This window comes from Danio rerio, chromosome 9 (genome assembly GCF_052040795.2).
Source record: "Danio rerio strain M-AB ecotype USA chromosome 9, GRCz13ab, whole genome shotgun sequence".
Classification (NCBI taxonomy): Eukaryota; Metazoa; Chordata; class Actinopteri; order Cypriniformes; family Danionidae; genus Danio; species Danio rerio.
Window position 1 is genome coordinate 45668624 of NC_141029.1, and position 20958 is coordinate 45689581.

A 20958-nucleotide genomic window follows, 5' to 3' on the forward strand; every position below is an offset into this window, starting at 1 on the left:
TCCAGCTGTTGCTGATGCCTATTCCAGTTTTACTAGTACCTGTTCATTAGAAAGCAGTAGAGGTAAACAAGTAGTTGCCTTGAACCATTTTAGTTTCCCTAAAGGGCCTGTAATTAATGGTTAGCGCGTTTTCCAATCGTTACTAATAACATCTTAAATCTTAAAAGGTAATTAAATCTATAAACTAGCCATTCAGACTAATAGTCACATGTAAAAAAAGAAAGCCCTACTAGTATAAATTAATGCTATTATGTGTGTTTGTGGGAAATAGATGAAGCTAAATAAATTCTAACAGAGCTTGCTATAGTAATCTGTATGTTGAAACAGTCTAAATTAAGTTTGCATGATGTGTCACCTGCATATTTGCTTACCTTCCTGACAAGCTCATCCAACGTGACTTATGTTTGTATTTAGAAACGTAAGGGTTAGGGCTCCAGACAACATTCAGGTTAGGGTTGAAGTTTCTTTTGAGCAAATCTGAGATTTGCTTAAACCCCTGGAGACCTTTCTGCAGTCAACACTGGTTCAGAACCTCTTGTTGTCCTTTACGAAGGTGGAAAATGTCCAGTGAAAGACAACGGTCAGATGATGAAAGTCCCAGCACCAGCAGCGGTAGTTCTGATGCGGATCAGAGAGATCTCCCGGTGCCAGAACCAGAGGAACAAGAGGAGCGAAAACAACCAACGCCTCCACAACAGCAGAAAAAATCCACCAAACTGTCCAGCAAAACAACAGCCAAATTATCCTCCAGCGCAAAGAGGTAAATATGACCATTTTAAATGTTATTTTGTAAAATTATAATCACTTTTTGTGCATTTAAGGTTATTTTCACAATCTGCCAATTAACAGTTTAGTCTTTCGTGCTCTATCCTTGAGAATGAAAGCATTAAGCTGCTAAGCTTAAATAATTACTTAACTGCATGGGCAAAGAAACAGTATGATGATGTGTGATCGGCTTATATTTATATTTCAATGAAGCATGCTGTGTTTACTTAGGAAAAGTTGCAGTGAACTCTTGCATAAAGTTATTGTGAGAAACAAGAGAGGTGAATCAAATCTGCTTTGTAACCAGGATCCTTTTCTTTTGTAAACACAAAGATTCCACACTCATAGTGAATTTGGTGCTGAAAAAAAACCCAATTAGTTCACATCAGTGCTCATTAAACGCCACAGACTTTCTCAATGTGGGTGGAATAACAGATCAAACCGTTATTATTAAAAAGAAATGTGTGTCAAAAATCCTGCCCCGGCTCCTTTACACACTGTTGATAATGCTTTAGTAACAGCACCCGAGCTGTGCATTAAAGCTCTTGTCAAATATGCTCGAGCACACCCCCCTTTCTCCCTCCCTCCCTCGGTCTCATTTGCATATAAGCTTTAAAAGAAAATCTATTGTGCTTAAAGTGACTTAAACGCGCCGTCGAGGGGTGGGCTGGGAGCTGAGGGGAGCAGGCTTTGAGCCGAGGTGAAGATCAACGGTGTGCGATGGAGGGAACGGCAGAAATGAGCACGGCAAAGTTTTCCTGTTATGGGATTCGGGTTATGCCTCCGAGAACAAAGAGGAAGCAGCCATGTTAGCTGTGCTGAAGGGAGAGCCAGCCGTGCAGTAAACGCAGCAGAGGTAGAGGGCAGTGTAATTCCCTGGCTGCTTGCAATTCTTACAGCTTTCTCTCCCTCTCTTCTCCTCTCGCAGAATCCAGAAAGAGCTTGCAGAAATCACTCTGGATCCTCCACCCAACTGCAGGTATGTTATTTAACGCATGCTGTCATATTTGATCTGCTTTGAGAAGGAATCGCTATAGGAAGGAATTGACTTTTTAGCTCCAACTGTTAAAGTTTTTAAGCCTCTTTTTTTTAAAAAACTAATGGTCTCATTCTTGATCAATGTGGCATTTTGCTCCTCTGCTTCAAAGAGTTGGGAAGGATGAGTTTTTTTTTTCTCCCTCAGAGCATTATTGTTACTGATGTTCCTGTGGTCTTGGCGCTGTTGTGTTTTTAATAATATGGCAGATGCTGCTCCGAAGCATATGGCTTTGATTTCACATCCTCATGCTGAACTTACTGCTGAACCCCCCCATCTGCTTTAATGAGCTGACCTAGAGATGCCAGAACAAGACGAGGGAGCTTTTAAAATTCCCTCTGTAGCGCTTGTGTTATTTTGCTTTGAAGGACGGCCGTTTTTGGGTTGTTGTCTGCGCGTGTTATTTTTATGTGAAGAGTCTCCACTGGTTGATAATCTTCTTAAACGTCTGTGTTCGATATGTGTGTTGGCTTTCTGGTATATTGGCAGAGTTTTATGCTTATTGATTTATGCCTTTCAAACTAGATTTATAGGCATTGTGTCATGTACTGGCTCCTTCCAGTGTGGTTTGATGGTGTGAGACTTCACTTACTAGGATCATATTTTAGTAATGTACTGGACGTTTTAAGATTATCGCATTGGTTTTCGACGGCATATTTGACAGAACATGGTTTACAGTACACTGTAAAAAAAAAATCTAGATTTTCACAACGTTACTGTAATTTTTCACAGTAAATTACATTAGTATGACTACAGGATTTAACTGTAAACATTTAAGGTAATGCATTGCATTCAGAATTTTGTTGTGAAATTAATCAAATTAGCATGTTTACAGCAAGTTACTGTAAATTTCATTTAACATAACATGAAATTATTACAAATGGACTTTTATGCTTGTATTGGTACTTTTTATATTTAGAAATAACAGAATGTTAATGCAGCCCCAAGACAATTTGGTTACATCTTCTAAAATAACTTGAAAGAAAATCATCCTGTATGGAAACGGCGTAAAAGTCAAACTGAATTTTCCTTTTTGGGTGCACTACACCTGTTTTTAATTTTAGAAGGTTAACATGGAAATATAACATACATTTTAATGAGCATAACTTTGTGCTTAGCCCAAAACTGCAATAAACTGGAACAAAATTAATTGATTTATAAAACCAAACACTGTTAAACACTCAAAATGATTTCAAAGTCAAGGTAAATGTCAGGATGACTAGCCAAGGGAAGCCTGCTTCACAGAAAAATATAGTTAATTCTACAAGATAATACTGTAGACCACTATATGGCTGTGCACTCTCCTTATACTCTCCATATATTAGACTATATGGCTGTAATTTCACAGTAATTGAATGTAACAAAATCACAGTAAATTACTGTTAACTACCTCACAGTAATTTGTAGAGAATTTACATACAGTAATTTACTGTATTTAGCCTACCCAATTCACCTGTAACGCATGTCTTTGGACTGTGGTGGAAACCGGAGCACCCGGAGGAAACCCACGCGAACACTGGGAGAACATGCAAACTCCACACATAAACGCCAACTGAGCCGAGATTCGACCCAGCGGCCTTCTTGCAGTGAGGCGACAGCACTACCTACTGAGCCACTGCGTCGCCTCATATCACAATATATATCGCAGAAATACAAAACATTGCAATGTCAATTTTTTCCATTATTTTGTGCAGCCTTAATGCATACCCTAAATAAATAATAATAAATGTTAGCAAAAAAGTAAAAAGTATAAGAGGCTGTGATATCTGCTACCAGATCTATTTTAATTTGTCAGACACCCAGATGAAAATATACTCAAGTAATTTATAGTAAATACTAGTGTATATTTAACCATAGTGACACTGACTCCTCCAATAGAGATAGAAATGTTGCACAGCTAAAAAGTTTCTAGAAATGTTTTTATGCATGGGCGATATATATTGCATCAAAAATGATTGAGGTCATGCCCATGTGTTATGGATAAGTCGATATATTGATTATTATGACAGGCCTAAGCTCAGCTGCTTTCATTCACAATATAACTTAAATATATATATAACCACCAAATTAGCACCCAAGAAGGTTTTTGGAAGGATCTTGTGATCTTGTGTCTTAAAAAGTCTTTAATTTGACTTGATGAAACCCTATTTTAGTTCAAGTACCAGTTATATTAACTATTTGCTTATTACTTACCTTGCTGTTTTTAGTATCTATGTAGTGTGATCTTATTCTACATTCTTAATCCTATCCATTAACTAAACCCAACTACTACCTTTTAAAGTATAAATAAGCAGCAAATTAAGAGTTTATTGAGCTAAAATTCTTCGATGATGGTTTGTTAATAGCGAGAATTGTACCTTAAAATAATGCATGACCATTATTAAGAAAATCTCACCAAACCTTTGAATGACAGTATATAAATTCAAATGACAGTATTCAACCTTTGAATGACAGCATTAGCCACCCAAAATTTACATTACACATGTTGTTTACACCAGAGGTTAGACCTGTATAAAGGCTGTAAATGTACAGTTTAGGTAGAAGCAGCAACCCTGCAAACATTTTATTCCCACTGTGCAACACATGCATTTAGCCTTGTTGCTTTTTGTTAATTTAGCAGTCCAGGAGAGTGCTCGAGTGTCTCAGTTACCCAACATCAGATAAAGCAGAGCGCAAGTCCAATGTCCAAAAACAGGCACTGAATACAGCACGTTCATTTGATCCAGCGTCATGTCGGAAACACCTCCAGCAACTGGTCTGAGCTCAGTTGACAGGTCATGCACTACTGACACTACACACTTGGGCTGATAAAACTCAGCAGATGCAAAAATGCAGCCTGGTTTATCATATAACCTTTTAATACATGTCAGTATCTGATATTAGACCACATTGTGCTGATGTTCAGAACAGTTGAAAGCTGTCTGTTGTGAAATGTAAATGTTTTTTGTCTCATGTTTGGTGTTTGCCTGAAATTAAAATGATAAAAGAGATTTTAAATTACACACAAAGCAATTTATATGCAAGTAAAAGCTCCTCTCTGGCAAGTCCAGTACACCAAAAATACAAGAGTACAAACTAATTGTATAAAATGAGTTGAAGCAACACAATTCTTTAAGTTGTTTTTGGCACAATCTGATTGTTTCATGTTGAACCCACATACATTTGTAAAAATTATTAAGTTAACTCAATCGATTTGTGGTTTTGGACAACATGAGAGAATTGTGTGGAACTTTTGTGAAACTTTGGGTGAACTAATGGTCCATCCTCATTCAGCGTAATAATAGATATAATGTAAAAATGAACACGCATACTAGTTTTTGCTACATTTTCTTAAGATAATTTAGGGATTATTGCTTATAAATATGTAAAACCTCATTGTTTGAAGGGCCTACAATGTTATTTTTAATTTTTATTTTATTTATTCATTTATTTTTTTTTAAATATTAACAGTTGCTGGTAACACTTTAACTAATGGACTAGCACTGCATGGTATTGGAAATTGCAATATTTTTTATTTCTGCAATATTTATTGCGAATGCGATATGATTATAATTATTTCACCAGATTACTTGAGTAGCTCAATTTGGAAAGAACTCAATTTTATTTTTATGGATTGGGATGATGTTGTCGGCCAGATAAATTGCATAAATTAAATTTTATTGATTTATTTATTGATTGATTTATTATTATTTTTTACTTTGAGTATAAGTTAAATAATCAAATGTAAGCAAATAAAATTGCATGGCCTTCACTGTATAAAAGTTAAATGCAATGAATTTTACAACACAAATTATTTAAATACCCTTGAAATCTTAGAGTCACAGGCCTTAAAAACAAAGCGAACGAGCACTCTTTTACTCTTAAGTTAAACATCACAATCTCTCAAGTCTCAACAATATGGTTCTTAATCATCTCTAACTCCACTGAAATTTCCTGAGGTATGAATAAACTGAAGCTGAACTTTACATTACAGATTCAACTATGTGACTATTGCGAATGATATCGATCTCACTATAGTTGTTTAACGTGATATTTAATTAATCTTGTCTCTATCTAACGACTCTTCAGTTTTTTTTAAATCTTTCAGGTAGTGTGTCACAGCCTCAGTACGCTGCTTTAATCTTTCGCTTTCATGCTTGTACTTAGTAATTTTAGCGAAAACATACTGACTCAGATACTGTTGGTTTCTTTCCTGTTGGTTGTGCACCTTTTTGTCGACGCCATTATAACGACACGGATCACTCTGCCTTTTCTTGCCAGAGTCTCATGGAAAAAGTGACTGACAGATGGTTTGTCTGTGTAATTTGTTTGTAAATAATCTTTATTTATTTATGAATTGGTTATCGGTAAAACAAAGGCCATGAGGTTCAGGTTGAAACGCCAGGCTACAAATAATTAATTAGTTATGAATTAATTCATTATTTGTGAATAATTAATTCACTGCCAATTACGACGATGCCATCATCCATCGCGATGCTTCACATTATACATCGTACGATGCAAAATCGGTCGACATCGCCCAACCCTATATTTGTTAATCTTTGTTAATTTTAGTTAATGTTATATTTAGTTAGTGCATGTTAACTGTGCATTAACAAGCAGAACTTTGCATTTTAATAATGCTTTAGTTAATGTTAAATTATGATTAATAAACACTGCACAAGATTATTCATTATTATTATTATCATTATTATACTTAGTTAATGTTAATAAATATTAGGGCTGCACGATAATTTTATTTTGTGATACGAATACAATTTCAGCAGATGACTTAATATTTCTATTTGGATAGAAATTCTAATGTTAGGTTAATTAGGATGATTCTGCAGTGGGCGTGCATCTCCATAAAATCCAATAAACAATCTATACAATTATTGTTGTTTTCTGTGCTACTTGGAGTGTGTGTCTGAGATCGGTGAATTAATGTTTACTATTTGCATCTTCATAAAATCTAATGAACAATTTATACACTTTTTGGCATCCCCCAACACATGTTCATTGTGGTTTGTGCTATTTGCTTTGCATTTCTGTATTTGCATGTGTTGTTTGTATTTTCGCGCATAACAATCTATAAATACAATCAAGAAAATACAATTGAAATATAGTGTTTTATCATTTCCAGAGTCTAACAGTATTCATGTACAGTGACTGAATGCAATAAAAATAAAAATAATTCAATAAAATTAATTGTAGTTAAGCTTACAAATTGTACAGTTTCTTATAACGTAATGTCATCATACAATTACAGACGTTAAAAAAGAACATGCAATTGATAAATAATAACACACATGCTAAATTGCATATCCTGCGATGTGACTATTGCAAATGATCACATTGCGATATTGATGCTGAAGCTATATATTGTGCAGTCCTAGTAAATACATTAATTAATGGACCATTATTCTTAAAGGGCCATGACACCCCCCACTTTCGTTTAAAGACTACTTCAGAATTTTTTCAAAAGATGCATGATTAATGGGCGTGGAGCTCCGCGAGCATCGGGCAGGAGTGGGCGTGGCCAGCAGGGGAGAACGTAAGCGAACAACTGTTGTCAGTTAGCTCACAAAATGAGACAAACCGTGAGGAGACGCATGAGTTTATAGTTTACAAAGTTAAAATGCAAAGAAATGAACAGGGATTTAGTGCCCGGCTACATTTGTTATTCGTAATTTCATATACACATAACCACAATTTATATCATCAAAAAGATAAGTGTGTTCATGTAAACCCTATAAATGAGGACTTCTCCCTCAATCCCCGTATCCAGCAGACTCAGTGCAGCAGGTCTCCTGACCTGTCTATTTTAACCATTAACCCTGCTGGTAATCTGGAGGATTTAGGCAAACACAGCAGCACGGCGATGTGTCTGAATGTGAACGAACTCCTAATAAAAGACAGCGTCCGCCATTCTCTAATTCTCGTGCTGCTCTCCCGACAAAAATGCTAGCAGCACACACACAGCTTTGCTGTATGATCGGCCCTGACAAGATCGCGGGGGAAAACATGCAACAAACCCCGTGGATCATGGAAACAAACGCATATGAGCCTTCATGAACGGCTAAATACTGTGCCGTGGTTTCCGTGTCTCTCAGCTCGGGCTTGACACTGGCAAGTCTGGCAGGTCTCATGAATAATTAAGCAGCCGGCTGTTGTCATAGGATAAGAAAACTCCGCTATGAATAATAATGAGAAACGGACGCGTCATCATTGCACTTGCAGTACTGCGCTACGTCGCCGATCTTGATCCCGCCCTAAAAATCATTTTAAACCCGGAAGCTGAAATTAGCTGACAAAAGCTCAAAATTATCCAGTTTTCCCCACAATTAAAGCTGACAGGTGCTAACATTGTCTTAACTGATGCTCAACACACACAAATCTGTTAATATAATAAAAAAAAGTTCTCCGGGGTGTCCTGAACCTTTAAGTGTTACCCAGTTACACTGTGTGACATTTTAGTGGTTGCTATCAGTGGGAGGAAAAAAAACAACAATTTACAGCTCTTCTACTAGTTTTAATGTTTGAAATCCCCTTTTCATATTTGAGCCATTTGCTAAATTCTCATGGTTTCATTCTGTAATGTATTCATGCAAATGCAATGCAGATGTGATGTTTAACAGTAGCAATTTACATTCTTTGCATAGCTGATTTTATTTGCCATCAAAGCTCAAGTGTTAAATGTTTATGAAGTATGGCAGCTTTCAGGATTTCAGGATGCTCATTACACAGAACTATTGTAATGCTTCAGAAAAACTGGAATCTAGTGCATTGGTCTCATTCACCACTTTTCATTTCTTTTATCCTTTTGAATGATTTGATTCTGAAGCGTGGAAATCACCATTTATTGTAATTGCATTGAAAGAAACAGTCAGGATTTCTCCCCTGTTGAGTTCCTCAGAAGAAAGTCGGCCGTATATTTTGGAGCGAATTGAGGCAGTAAATGCTTTGAGTGAATTTCTTTCGATTTTTGAGTGAACTGTTCCTTTGCGCAAATGTTCAGAAGCGAATATGCCATGTTTTTTTTTTCTTTTTTAAGAGGGCGTAACACAGCATGCGCTTTGCCAGCCGTGAGATCAGTTCAGCAGCTTGGAGCCGCAAGCCAGAGATGCTGATAATGGTAATTGACAATGCAGGGATTTGGTGGCTTTTCATGGTCGGATCTGTGCAGCCACACAGTTCAGCACACCGAGATGTTTATCCCGTAACGTTCATCATTAGCTCCCTCACAGGCTCTTTTCTCAGACAGCATGTCCCTTGAGCACCGTTTACCTGGAGGCTGACATATTATACTGATTTGTTGGTAATGTGCCACATCACATAGTATCTGTGGGAACGTATCACATATTTCTCAAGCCTTTCATATGCCTTCAAGTTTATTCCTTATGCTTGTTCAGGGCTTCATTACTTGAATGAAACCAAATATTCTGTCATTTGCTGGTGCCATTTCATACCTGCATGCTGTTTTTTTAATGGAGAGCACAGAAATATTGCACAGCATTTAGCATACAGTAAAGGCTATATTGGATGTGGTCAAAATAATAATAAAAATGAAATACATCAACGCGCTAAAAAAGTAGTCCACACTGTAAGAAATGCAGGGTTCCATGCTATTTATTTATGTTATCCCAACTCAAATCAGTTAAGTTAATTGGTTTTGGAAAAAATTAAGTGAATTGAACATAAAACAATTAAGTTGTTCCAAAAAACCCACAAGATTTGTGATGTTTCAGCTAATTTGAAATAAGTAGTTTCAACCATCAACCATCAACCTTTTTTAGAGGATGGCAAGTTGTCACTGATACAAGTTTCATTACAAAAAATAATGGGTGTTCTGTGGTTGGCGCCAATAGCCTAGTGGTTTAGTGCGCCGACATATAGCACCATGGTGCCCACAGTGACCCGAGTTTGATTCCTGGTTCGAGGTCTTTTACTGACCCTTCCCCTCTCTCTACTCCTAAAAAATTTCCTGTCTGTAACCTCCACTGTCCTTTCCAATTAAAGTTGAAAACCCTCTAAAAAAGTATAAAAAAAGATAATTCCTTGGATTTACAATTTTTTTTAAGTGATTGAAACTTGGCTGAATTAAAACAAATAAATTAAGTTGAACATTACCAAATTTATTTGTTTAGATTTTACACATAAATTGTTTGCAACAATTTTGCAGACATGATTTTTTTCCAGTTTATTCCATACAAACTATGAAGCTGATTAATCAGTTCTTGTAACATGACTCGCAGTGCACTCGCAACATTCAACTGGGTGTGTCTGGAAGGTGCGAGCTCATGCCTGGGGCTTAATTTATGCTCATTTTACCGATCCCCCTACTCACACTCTCACACGCCTCTTCTGCTCTTTACTTTCTTAAGCGACTCCCCAACACTCTTCATTTTTGTCCGCGACAACATTTCCTCTTCCCTGCTCTTTACTTTCGTCCACAACACCTCCACCCCCGCGCTCTTCACTTTCGTTCGCGACACCTCTCCCTTCTCTGTTAATATGCCGGATCCATTACCCTGCAAGGTTCCTGTTCTGGGACCTCGCAATTTAAAAATAAAGCACAAGTCACCTTGATTGAAAACAACTAACTTGCGCGAACTCTGGAAAAGACCTGAAATGCGAACAGCCCCTAAAAGGCCGTGGTCATTTGCGATCTTCAGCAGTCGATCTTCTTGTACAGACATAGTGGATTCACCTGATTTGTTGATAAATGGGTTGCGGATCTATTCCTTGGCAGTTTGCGGATCCTTTACTGGGCCTTTTCCTCTTAGCAAAAAACTTTCCAAAGACTTCTGTTTCTTACTCATTTTGCTGCTTGTGGCTTAAATTTGGCACTCAAGTGACCGAGATGCAAGCGAGAAAATTTTTCATAATAAAAAAGTTTTTCAAAATAAAAGATCGTTCAGACTTGGATAATAAATAAAACGGAAATAATTAATGATTTCTTGAGCGTCCGGGTACCAATTGATCCACTGACCGGTACTGGTCTGTGGCCCGGTGGATGAGGAGCACTGTTTCAAAATATTTGGAAAAGATCGAAAGAGCTAGAACATTTTTGCTATTTATACAAAAAAAAAAAAAAGTTTTCATAAATTCTGAAATGTTTCTGAAAGCTTTGAGAATTGCCGAGTTAAAACCTGCCATAAGAAAAAAAGGCCCATTGCATGACTGTGTGGTTTTAGTGTTTTCTCTGCAAAATGCTCTGTGAAGTCATAACTTATGCAGGCTTTTTTTCTTCACGAAACTCTACTGACAGACATATAAAGGATGTTTGTGGCTAGCCTTTGTGTGTGACTTTGTGTCAGTGGTTAAGCCTACTTGCATGTAAAAAATACATCAGTAGTAAACAAATAGCAATATTGCTGAAAGAATGAACACTCTTTTACTGTGCTTGTATGGTTTGGTTAGATACTTTTTTGTCTTTGTTTATCTTTATTGCTTTATGTGTATTAAGAAGCACATTTATATAAAAAGTATATATGTACTACTCATTTTTATTAATTTATAACATCAGATAGCTTGATTCAGAATAGACTGCTGAACAAAAAAAGAAATGCAATGTATTAAAGGTTCTGAAAAAAGTTAATCACAGCGGAATGAATGTTCGCTGTAATCATACTTGCCAAAGGTTTATTAACCGAATCATTGACATTTAGGAATAAGATTGCATGGGTATTTGAATCAATAACACATTTATTCAGTGTTTAATTTTGCAGCTCCATTTGCTTGTATGCTTTCAAGCTGTATTTAATTTTATGACATAGTTTTTCAGGAATTTAATAAGAATGCACCAAAAAATTGGATCAGGATTTCTAGCATCACATTTGATTGTGATTCAGCTCCACCTTCTTTTACATAAAATCTTGTCTGGTTCATATTTAATTCACTCCAAATTCACTTTAAACCTTTATGCGAGTGTTTTAAATAAATCCTTCTGTGGAGTGATTGTGTATTTGAGTGTTTATTAGATAACTGAATTAGTGAAAGCAGTTAAATTTTCTTTTTTATCCAGCAACTACTATGAGGATTTTCTGGGTTACTTCTTCATGTGTATTTGGAGTTTTGCATGAGAGCGCCCTCTTGGCTTAGGTGGAGAATTTCTTTTTTTTTGGAGTTAATTTTTATGCCCTAAGCAACTTTTGCCAAATGATGTTGATATTTGAAAACACCAAAACAAACACGCTGAATACCCAACTTCGGCCTTTTTGAAATACCCCCTATAGTTATGTTTATCTGAGTATATATATTTGTTGTTTTATTTGATTATATTTTACACCGGATATTGATGTTATTTCTTATTATTTGTTTGTTTGTGAAGCGCTTTGAGTTGCATATGTGTGTAGGAAAAGTGCTATACAAATAAAATGTATTATTGTTATTATTATTTTGGTTTTATTAGACATGCAGTCAAAAGTTTTTCAAATATTTCCTATTGCCTCTTTAAAAAATGTAAAAGTCAAAAGGCTTGTTAGATTAATCTTTAAACTATTTTTGATATAATAACAATCTAGTAAGAGTAACTAAATTAAAATTTGAACCCTATGAAATGTGTTTTTATTACATTCTCAAATACAAAAACTAAAATAAAACCACTTTTATTTTATATCAATTGTTTTATATGAACAATATGAACAGCGTGCTTACTGAGAGGCGGGATCACATTAGCTGTAATGAGGCAGTATAGGAGAATCCTTACTTTTATACGGATTACATAAAAAGAGATTGTTTGTTTTCGACTTGAATTGGTTAATGCAAAAGTAGACACATCAAGCTTTATACATATGTCATAAATCATCATCTTTGTTAAATATTTGCTGAGTTTCCTTTTATTTTAGTGACGTGTTTTTCTAACCACAGTCTGCACGCGTCTTCAGACGCTTGTAATAACAATGCCTCGTGGGCGTGGTCACATTAAAACTAATGAGATTACACTGAGAAACAAGACATAGTGTTGGTTTCATACTGATTACTTTATCAAGCAATGTTTGTTTTCAACATGCATAGCTGCATTTAAAAGTAGACACTTCACGCTTTCTAGAAATACATGTCTCTTCTCTGTGTGTTTTGTTTTCGCTGAGTTTCAGCGCATTTTACTGATGTGCTTGTAAAAGCAGTTAACAGAGACAGAATGTCTACACTGTTTGTTTTTCTTATTTTGCAAAAGAACACACGTTTGTTGTTGTTGTTGAGTGTACACAACAAAAAGTAGACACATAACCGATTCGATTGATGTATTGATCCTATCTGTACGATCAAAACTGAAAGTGTAATTTAAGTTCATTTCAGCAGTTTGACGACAGATGAAAACGCGTATACGCGGTCTTCAACCCCAGAGGCTTAGTATGACATTGCTCATTATGTGTATTTTGCTTCAGTTTGTGTTTAGTAAACCAAACTGCTTCATTCATATAGACAAAGAACATGCACACTTTATCTTTCAACGTTTTCATATATTTTATACATTCAGTAGGATGCGGTGTTCACACCAGACGCGGCATTTGTAAATAAATTGCGCTATTTGCGAACATATCGCGCTATTTGTGAACATTTTGAGCTTATTAGCTTTGTTTGCATGTCAAATTCGCTTATTTTATGTGACAAATTCACTTCACAATAGTCATGGATTCAAATCATGGGCAGGGTTTCTGTATGCTCTGTGGCTCCAGCTTTATTGCTAAATTGCTAACTTGGATTTCATTAAGAGAACAGCTGTGTTTATTTGCTTTAGAAAGGCTGAAAAACAGCGTAGATTCATTCAGCGCCGTGTCTGAGTCCACCGTATCCTTTTAGAGATGCACCCGGCTCTATAAGTTTAACTCCTCTAGAAACTATATCTGGATGATGGAAGCTTTCAGCAGTGCTTTAGACTGAGCTGAGCACCGTTTGATGAGCTGTTGTCTGGTGTGGGCAAAAGGATTTCCCCTTTGGGACGCCAACAACAGACGCTACATTATAATCACACCCCTACAAAAGCAAGCTCCTGATTGGTTAACGCTGTGCGAATGTTCGTTAAAGTTAACATTTTCTAACTCAAGCGATTCGCATGTTAAGCATGTCAAACGCACAATTCGCGTCATGTCATTCACGTCGTCTCATTCCCGTGAAAAAGCACCCTAACATTGACCTAACATGTAAATCACTCGCGCTTGATGTTTCATCCACATTTGGTGTGAATGCAACATAACAGCCCATCATTATTTGATTAGATGTACTGCACTACATTTGATGCAGTCATTCAGAAACTGAAGAAGACTTTATGACTGAATCATACAAAATCCACACTGCAAGTAGTCAAAACCTCTTTCTACTGCATTTAAACCACGAGAATTTCAAAGCCTCAAAGATTTCCTCTCAGATTAATTATAGCCAGATTAGATGGTTAATAGCTAGATGGCACGCAATGAATTTTCACAGTATCCAAGGGTCTCAAGACAAGTTTTTGGGTGAGATATTTGTATAATCGGGCAGTGCTCTGGTGTTTCTGTCAGCTCTCTGTCAGAGATTGATGGGGTAAACTGCGCTTTTGTGACTGGTTTCACGCTGCTGTTGTAATAACTGTTTAGGCAGGCGCAGTTACGCTAACATGTTTGAAATGATGTGTTCCAGCATGACTAAAGGTGGAAAATGGTTATAGTGATTCACTTATCCAAAGACGCATTCAAACACTTCGGGGTTCAGGTGCTGGCTGACATTGTGCAATCCCCCCCCCCCCCTTCAAATCTCCAACAACAACTTGCCCTGTCACTGTGATTTACAACTAGATTCTTCCTAAGAAGCGAATTTTTAACAGCATTGTGGAGAGCGCTCTATGAGTTTTTAAGCAATCTATTAAAATTCATGCCGTGGAGTACGAGGCCGACTGCTTCCCGGCACAAATTTGCATGTCTTCATAAAATAAACAGTAAAACTCAAATCGCCTCTAAAGATGAATGATGGGTGCTTGTTGAAGTCTTTTGCATTCGTGCTGAATTGGCAGAAAGGGGAGGCATTGCAAAAAGAAAGCAAAACTATAGTCCCAGCGAAACCGCTTGCCGATAAAAGCACATTTGTTTATATACTCAGTGACCGCTGTGTAACTTCAGAAGTGCGCTACTGTTTGAATTGTCACATTTGTGAGAATACAGCATGTACAAGTTGTAAATAATTCCCTTAAGGCTCTTAATAACCGGAGTGTGTATGTTTGAGGAAGTAAGAGGCTTTGACATGAGCTTGCTTGGTGTTACAGTGTCTGTTTAGCTGTGTTTATCCCTAGGGTATATGTTGAGCTAGGCGTAATGGATATGAAAATATTTTTCTACTTTTTTTTTTTTCAATAAAATTATGCCATTTATCCTATTTGAAGGTTATTTTTTTTACATTCATTTTTAAAAATTATTTATTTATCATTTTACAGTATAACAAACAACACAATTGACAAAAAGAATATTCAGCACTAAGTGTAGCATCAGAGTATACAAATATAGAAACGTGTACATCAACAAATCCAGTTTATTTTACATTCATTTTTGTTTTTTGTTTTAATCAAGTAGAGATGGTTTACTGTAATAATAAATCATAAAATAATTCAACTTCTTGGATTCCTTGAAAATTGCAATTCACTAAAGTGAATCACAAAACAGACCAAATGCATACAAATTCTTATTTTATTATTATTAAAATGTTTTAATGCTCTTAAAAGCCCTATTCGCATAGGATTAGTATTATCTGTGGGCCTTGTGTGATTTAGAAATTACCTCTCACATCTGAATTTTATGTGGCGCATTCACACGAGATAAGTAAAGAGTGTGATTTTACTCTAATTTACGGATTTATCTCCTAGATTATAATGTCAAGCTATTCTGAGGTCTGCTTAGATGATTAAAAAGGAAACACATATAGTTAACACAGGAAAGTTTCTTTCCGCATACAACTCTACATGCTGTACATCTTTATCTAATCATTATTTTTGTTTTCACACTTCAGTGTTCAGCTTTCTCTCTCTGCAAATTGCATAGTTTATGGTGTATAGCGATATGATCCTCCACTAACAATCCTAGCTAAACAATCTAAAACTTCTTTGCAAAAGATGAATAAAACATGCGTGAAAAAAAAAAAAGACTCCAGTAAATCCTGGCCAAATCAGCTGATTCCAAGGGGACCGATGTTACCACAGGACATCTGTGTTCGGCAAAATATGTAAGGTCTTTTATGCGGAATTATTACTTTACAATTTACAAACATGACATATTTTCATGGGATTAAGATCACAGACATTTACATTTAGTCATATATCAGACATTTAAGGATTCAACAAGAGGCGGCAATACAGACAAGAAGTGCTTAATATACAAAGGAACTGCAGATAATTTAGTGCTAGAATAAGTGCTAGAGTGTTTTTTTTTTTTTTTTTGTGAGAGAAGAGTGTTTCCACAGGTGGTTTGTCAAGCCCACTTACCAGTGTAATGCACTTCATAAATGCACAGTTGATGTTGAATGTTTGTAAGAAAATGTCTGGTGCAAAATAAAATGACAGAGATGGAAGAGTGTGTTTTCTATAGACCATTTGGTCATGTCATTGGCCCATAAACATTTCCTGCCTGTTATTCATAACTTTAAAAAGTGGCATTACTTTCATAACGTAAAGTTAAAACAGCTATCATAACATTATTTATCAATATGTGGCTCTTTTTGGATTCTCGGAAGCTATAGAAATAAAAAATGTAAAATAGGAATACCTTGGGACCATTGTTTTTGTTTACATCCCTCAGAAAGGTCTGTAGGTGGTTTGTCAAGCCCACTTACAGTACCTGTGTGATGCACACTTCAATAATGCAGTGTTTTCTAATGAGATGTTGAATGACTGTAAGAAAGTGTCTGGGGCAAATGTACGAAAACTGGTCCAAGTGTCAGTTAAATGACAGAGATAAAAGAGTGTGTTTTCTACAGGTGGTTTGTCATACCCACTCACCTGTGTGAGGCACACTCATAATTGCATAATGTTTTGAGGCATTTATCACAATTGTGTAGAGGTTCTTGTGTTATATTATTCCCATGCCATTGGGGTTGTAAAGTTGATCATTTTGACCAAAAAGCAGCATCTTGCTGGTTTATTTTTAGGAAAGCTTACTATTGAATCACAATTATGGTCTATTAAAAAAAAAATAAAATCGCCCCAACAAAATTGCATTGTATATTTGTAAACATTGTGCATCATGAGGTTGTCTGTTTGTCATTGTTTATTAGTGGTTTTCTGAAGCATTATGAGCATTGAACATGAAACTTGTTTTTTTTTTCTGCTACTAAAGTAAAGAGTTGCCACATTGGCATTTACAAACTTAGTTGCCATATTGGCCTTGTCTGTGTGTGTTTGTGTTTTGTATATAAGTGTTTTTATCTGAACTCAAAAGCATAACAAGCATTGAAAGTGTAACACTTTTTTTTTCTACTACATCTTGATGAAATCCCTCCGAGTAATGAGTTGCCATATTGACCTTTGTTATCAAAGCCCTCTCAATAGAGAATTGAGCATCCAGGCTCTCTTTTGTGGTATTTTTCTCTGTCTCTTAGTTTAGATGTTGTGTTTGTGTGACCTGCGGCTGCTGTGACACAGTTTTCGGCTTGTTGAACATGTCAGCAGCCCTGGCTGAAGGTGTTTAACATGGTGCTGCTGATGCAATGGTTCGAAACACCCACTATAGACAATCCTTTCTGGGATTTATGGATTTCTTATTGTAATTCTCACTTAATAAGGAGTAGGCTATATGATTGGTTTAACATTTGGTATTTGCCTTACTGTTTAATCTCCTTTTTTTTAATTGAGTCTCTTTATTGATTTACCCTGTACTTCTGCTTAATTATTCTCACCAGTGTGTGAACCAGATGGTCAGGCAGGTATATTTGCAGGAAATGGCTTTTTTTTTATTGTCATGTTGTAAAACAGTGAGTCTCATTCACTAAACATGAATGAGATTTCATTTATGCACACAATTTAGTGTAAATGTGTGGATGTATACAAATGTATGGATGTTTTTTTATGAATTAATCAGGATTTAACAAAATCCTTTGTGCTAAAATTTAGGGCTGGGCGATATTGCAAAACAAATTATCCCCATATCCTATTTCATATAATTTGATATAGATAATTATTGAATATTTTTTTAACAATTTATTTAGGCGTATTTTTTTTATCTAACAACTTTAAAATTCCCAACATTACTTAGGCAAATAGTTTTAATAGTCAAAAACATTTAAACAAAATGTCTAATCTCTTTATAATAAAATAGACTTAAGTGTTAAAGAGACTCTTAAACTTGATAAATAAAACGTTACAAACTGTGTGCAATGGTAAAGTGTAAACGCTGAACAATCAAAGCAAACTTTAAGGTTTGAATAATAATGATACAGTAAACCTCAAACTCTGTCAACAACACAAATTATGATAATTAAATCTGAGCTTTCCAGTAAAGGAACCAGCCGGCATTATTTAAATACATACTGCAAATTGTGAAGTTGAGTGAACACATTACCCCTTATGCTAAAAAAAAAAATCAGATGGGGAGCTAGTGGCTGTGATGCACAAGAAAAGAAACCCAAAAGCCACTCATCCTTTTTTTATTTATAATCTCCTCACTGCTGCTATACGGCACTCATTTTCGCGTGTGTTATTCTGACCTGAAGTGACAAGCTCGTGGAAAGTAAAAACCGCTGCAGTGTTTGAATGAGAGGTTATTAGCCTGCCATTATTACTTTAATGTGTATATTTCATACATAGTGTGACGTAGATTGGTTAGTTCTACTCACATGAATAGGGAAAGTTTTCAACTAGATGTTTTCAACTTGGTGGGGCTGGAAAATCCATGCAATTCACGTGCGCGTCGTGCAAGTCGTTCGACCACCTTGGAAATGATAAACTTACACCCTAAGCTTATTGACACTGCTTTCAAGGAATGCGCTCAGCAGCCACATTTTAATAAAACTAAAGCCTTCATAACAAAACTACATACCGAATCTTTTTTTAATCAATATTGACAATGATGTTCGGTGATACAAAATAGTGATACCAATTTTAATGCCCAGCCCTACTAAAATTTATTCTAAATGTCCCATGCAATCCGCTGCATAAACAGAGAATGAATGAATGAATGAATAAACGAAGGAATGAATGAATGAATGAATGAATGCACAAAATCATTCTAGAATAACATATACCAAGTCTTCATTGCAAATGGCCTTATATGGACCTGCTTTAGGTGTGTATTATGCAAATTACTAAGCTTGTGCACATACGTGTTCATTTAAAAATCCAAATACACTAACAGATGAACGAGTATAAGAACAATCTCATGTGCGTTAAAATGTGCATAAGAATACAAAAGACACATGCAGTTTTTGGCGGCACGGTGGTTAGAACTGTCGCCTTACAGCAAGAAGGTCACTGGTTCAAGTCCCAACTGGGCCAGTTAGCATTTCTGTTTGGATTTTTCATTTTCTTCCCGTGTTCATGTGGGTCTCCTCCGGGTGCTCTGGTTTTCCCCACAGTCCAAAAGACATGGGATATAGGTGAATTGAATAAACTAAATTGGCTATAGTGTACGAGTATGTGTGTGGATGAGTTTGTTTGTTTGTTTCCCAGTACTGGGTTGTTGCTGGAAGGGCATCCCCAGCCTAAAACATATGCCAGAATAGTTGGCGGTTCATTCCGCTGTGGCGACCTCTGAAATAGAGACTAAACTGGAGGAAAATAATTGAATGAATGAATATGCAATTATTAGTGAATGAGACCCAACGACTGCATTAGGCTTCATACAGTTTTCTCTTACCATGCATAGTTTTGGATTAGTTGTAATTCTGAGCTTGTAGGACTTTTATTGTAAATGTTTTGCTTGTAAGACCATAAGGACATGAAGTTTACACACACACCGAGAGCCTCTCCTGCATTCTCTGACCTCGAATTGTAATGACCTCATCTGTCGGCATGATGTCGGTGAATTGCTGAGCTTGTTTAAACAAATCCATATCTAAATTTTCATCTAAACTCCAAACGTGGACGGAATTTCTATGTTGGCTGTTAGTGTATGTCACTGTAAATGTATTTCCAGCTTTTTGTTTCTGATCAAAGAACAAAAAACAACATTCTGCGAGTACACAGTATCAACGCCTTAAACAGGGATTCAGACGGACACTTTAAAGGATTGCCATTGAGTTCTACCTATTTACTACTGATTTAGAAGAGCAATTCTGTAATACACAGTTCAAGATTAAAATGTTAGCTCTTCTCTGAAATTGTAATTCTTTTTAAATATTTCCCAAGTGCTGTTTAACAGAGCAAGAACCGTTTTCCACAATATTTCCTGTTATATCTTTCTTCTGGAGAAAGTCAAACAGTGCTAAGGTCAATGTTATTAGCCTCCTTAAGATTATTTTTTAATTGGCTACAGATTAAAACACTGCTCTCTATTGAATGCCTAATTAAGGTAACTTGCCTAATTAACCTAGTTAGGTCTTTAAGTTACACATTAAGTTGCTGAATAGTAGTATCTTCCAAGATAATGTGTAAAATAGTATGTCGTGTCATAATGGCAGTGACTAAATAAGTTAGTAATTAGAAATTAAATCTCTTCTCTGCTCTCTGCACTATATATATATATAATTGTTTTTTTTCCCCCCAAAAACAAGAGTTTGACTTGGGATGTGGATGTAAATTCAGTCTCATTAGTAACAGTGCTATCTATAAAATATTTTGTATTTGCAAATCATGATCACCACAGGTAGAAGTTGCCTAACCATATGATTTCTATGATAATCATTCAAAAAAAGTAGCTTAATTAGGGCTGGGCAATTTGCCCTAAAATCAAAATCTTGATTAATTGGACATTTGAACTCAATATCTCGATTAATTGGATGTTTGAACTCAATTATGATTAATAAACTTTATTTATTTATTTATTTATTTATTTATTTATTTATTTATTTATTTATTTATTCTTTGGTAAAAGCTGCTCTTGTTGCTCAGTTGTCTGTGTTCTGAGGGCTTCAGAAACCATGTTCGCCACCCCCCTGTGACCGTTAATTTGCTATGAATGATGCACAAAATGAAAGCCCCTCTCATACTTAATATTCTATTTCAGTTTGAAGTACATTTATGCACTAAAATAAAAGTATCAGCCACTCCTGGTTTACACAAA

The 20958-nt window shown here is 35.9% G+C and overlaps 1 protein-coding gene and 1 long non-coding RNA gene across 2 annotated transcripts in view; one reads left to right on the plus strand and one right to left on the minus strand.

Moving 5' to 3' along the window:
* Nucleotides 1–20958, plus strand: part of ube2e3 (ubiquitin-conjugating enzyme E2E 3 (UBC4/5 homolog, yeast)) — an 83214-nt gene that overhangs the window by 1374 nt on the left and 60882 nt on the right. Inside the window, exons 2-3 of the mRNA NM_200921.3 lie at nucleotides 554–760; nucleotides 1694–1744. Of these exons, the coding sequence (NP_957215.2) occupies nucleotides 561–760; nucleotides 1694–1744 (251 nt within the window). The 5' untranslated portion in view covers nucleotides 554–560. The remainder of the gene's footprint in view (nucleotides 1–553; nucleotides 761–1693; nucleotides 1745–20958) is intronic.
* LOC147835392 (uncharacterized) lies at nucleotides 16789–19643 on the minus strand. The gene is made up of 2 exons (XR_015499872.1): nucleotides 17971–19643; nucleotides 16789–17575 (listed from the first exon to the last, which is right to left on the minus strand). It is a non-coding gene; the product is annotated as an uncharacterized LOC147835392 (long non-coding RNA).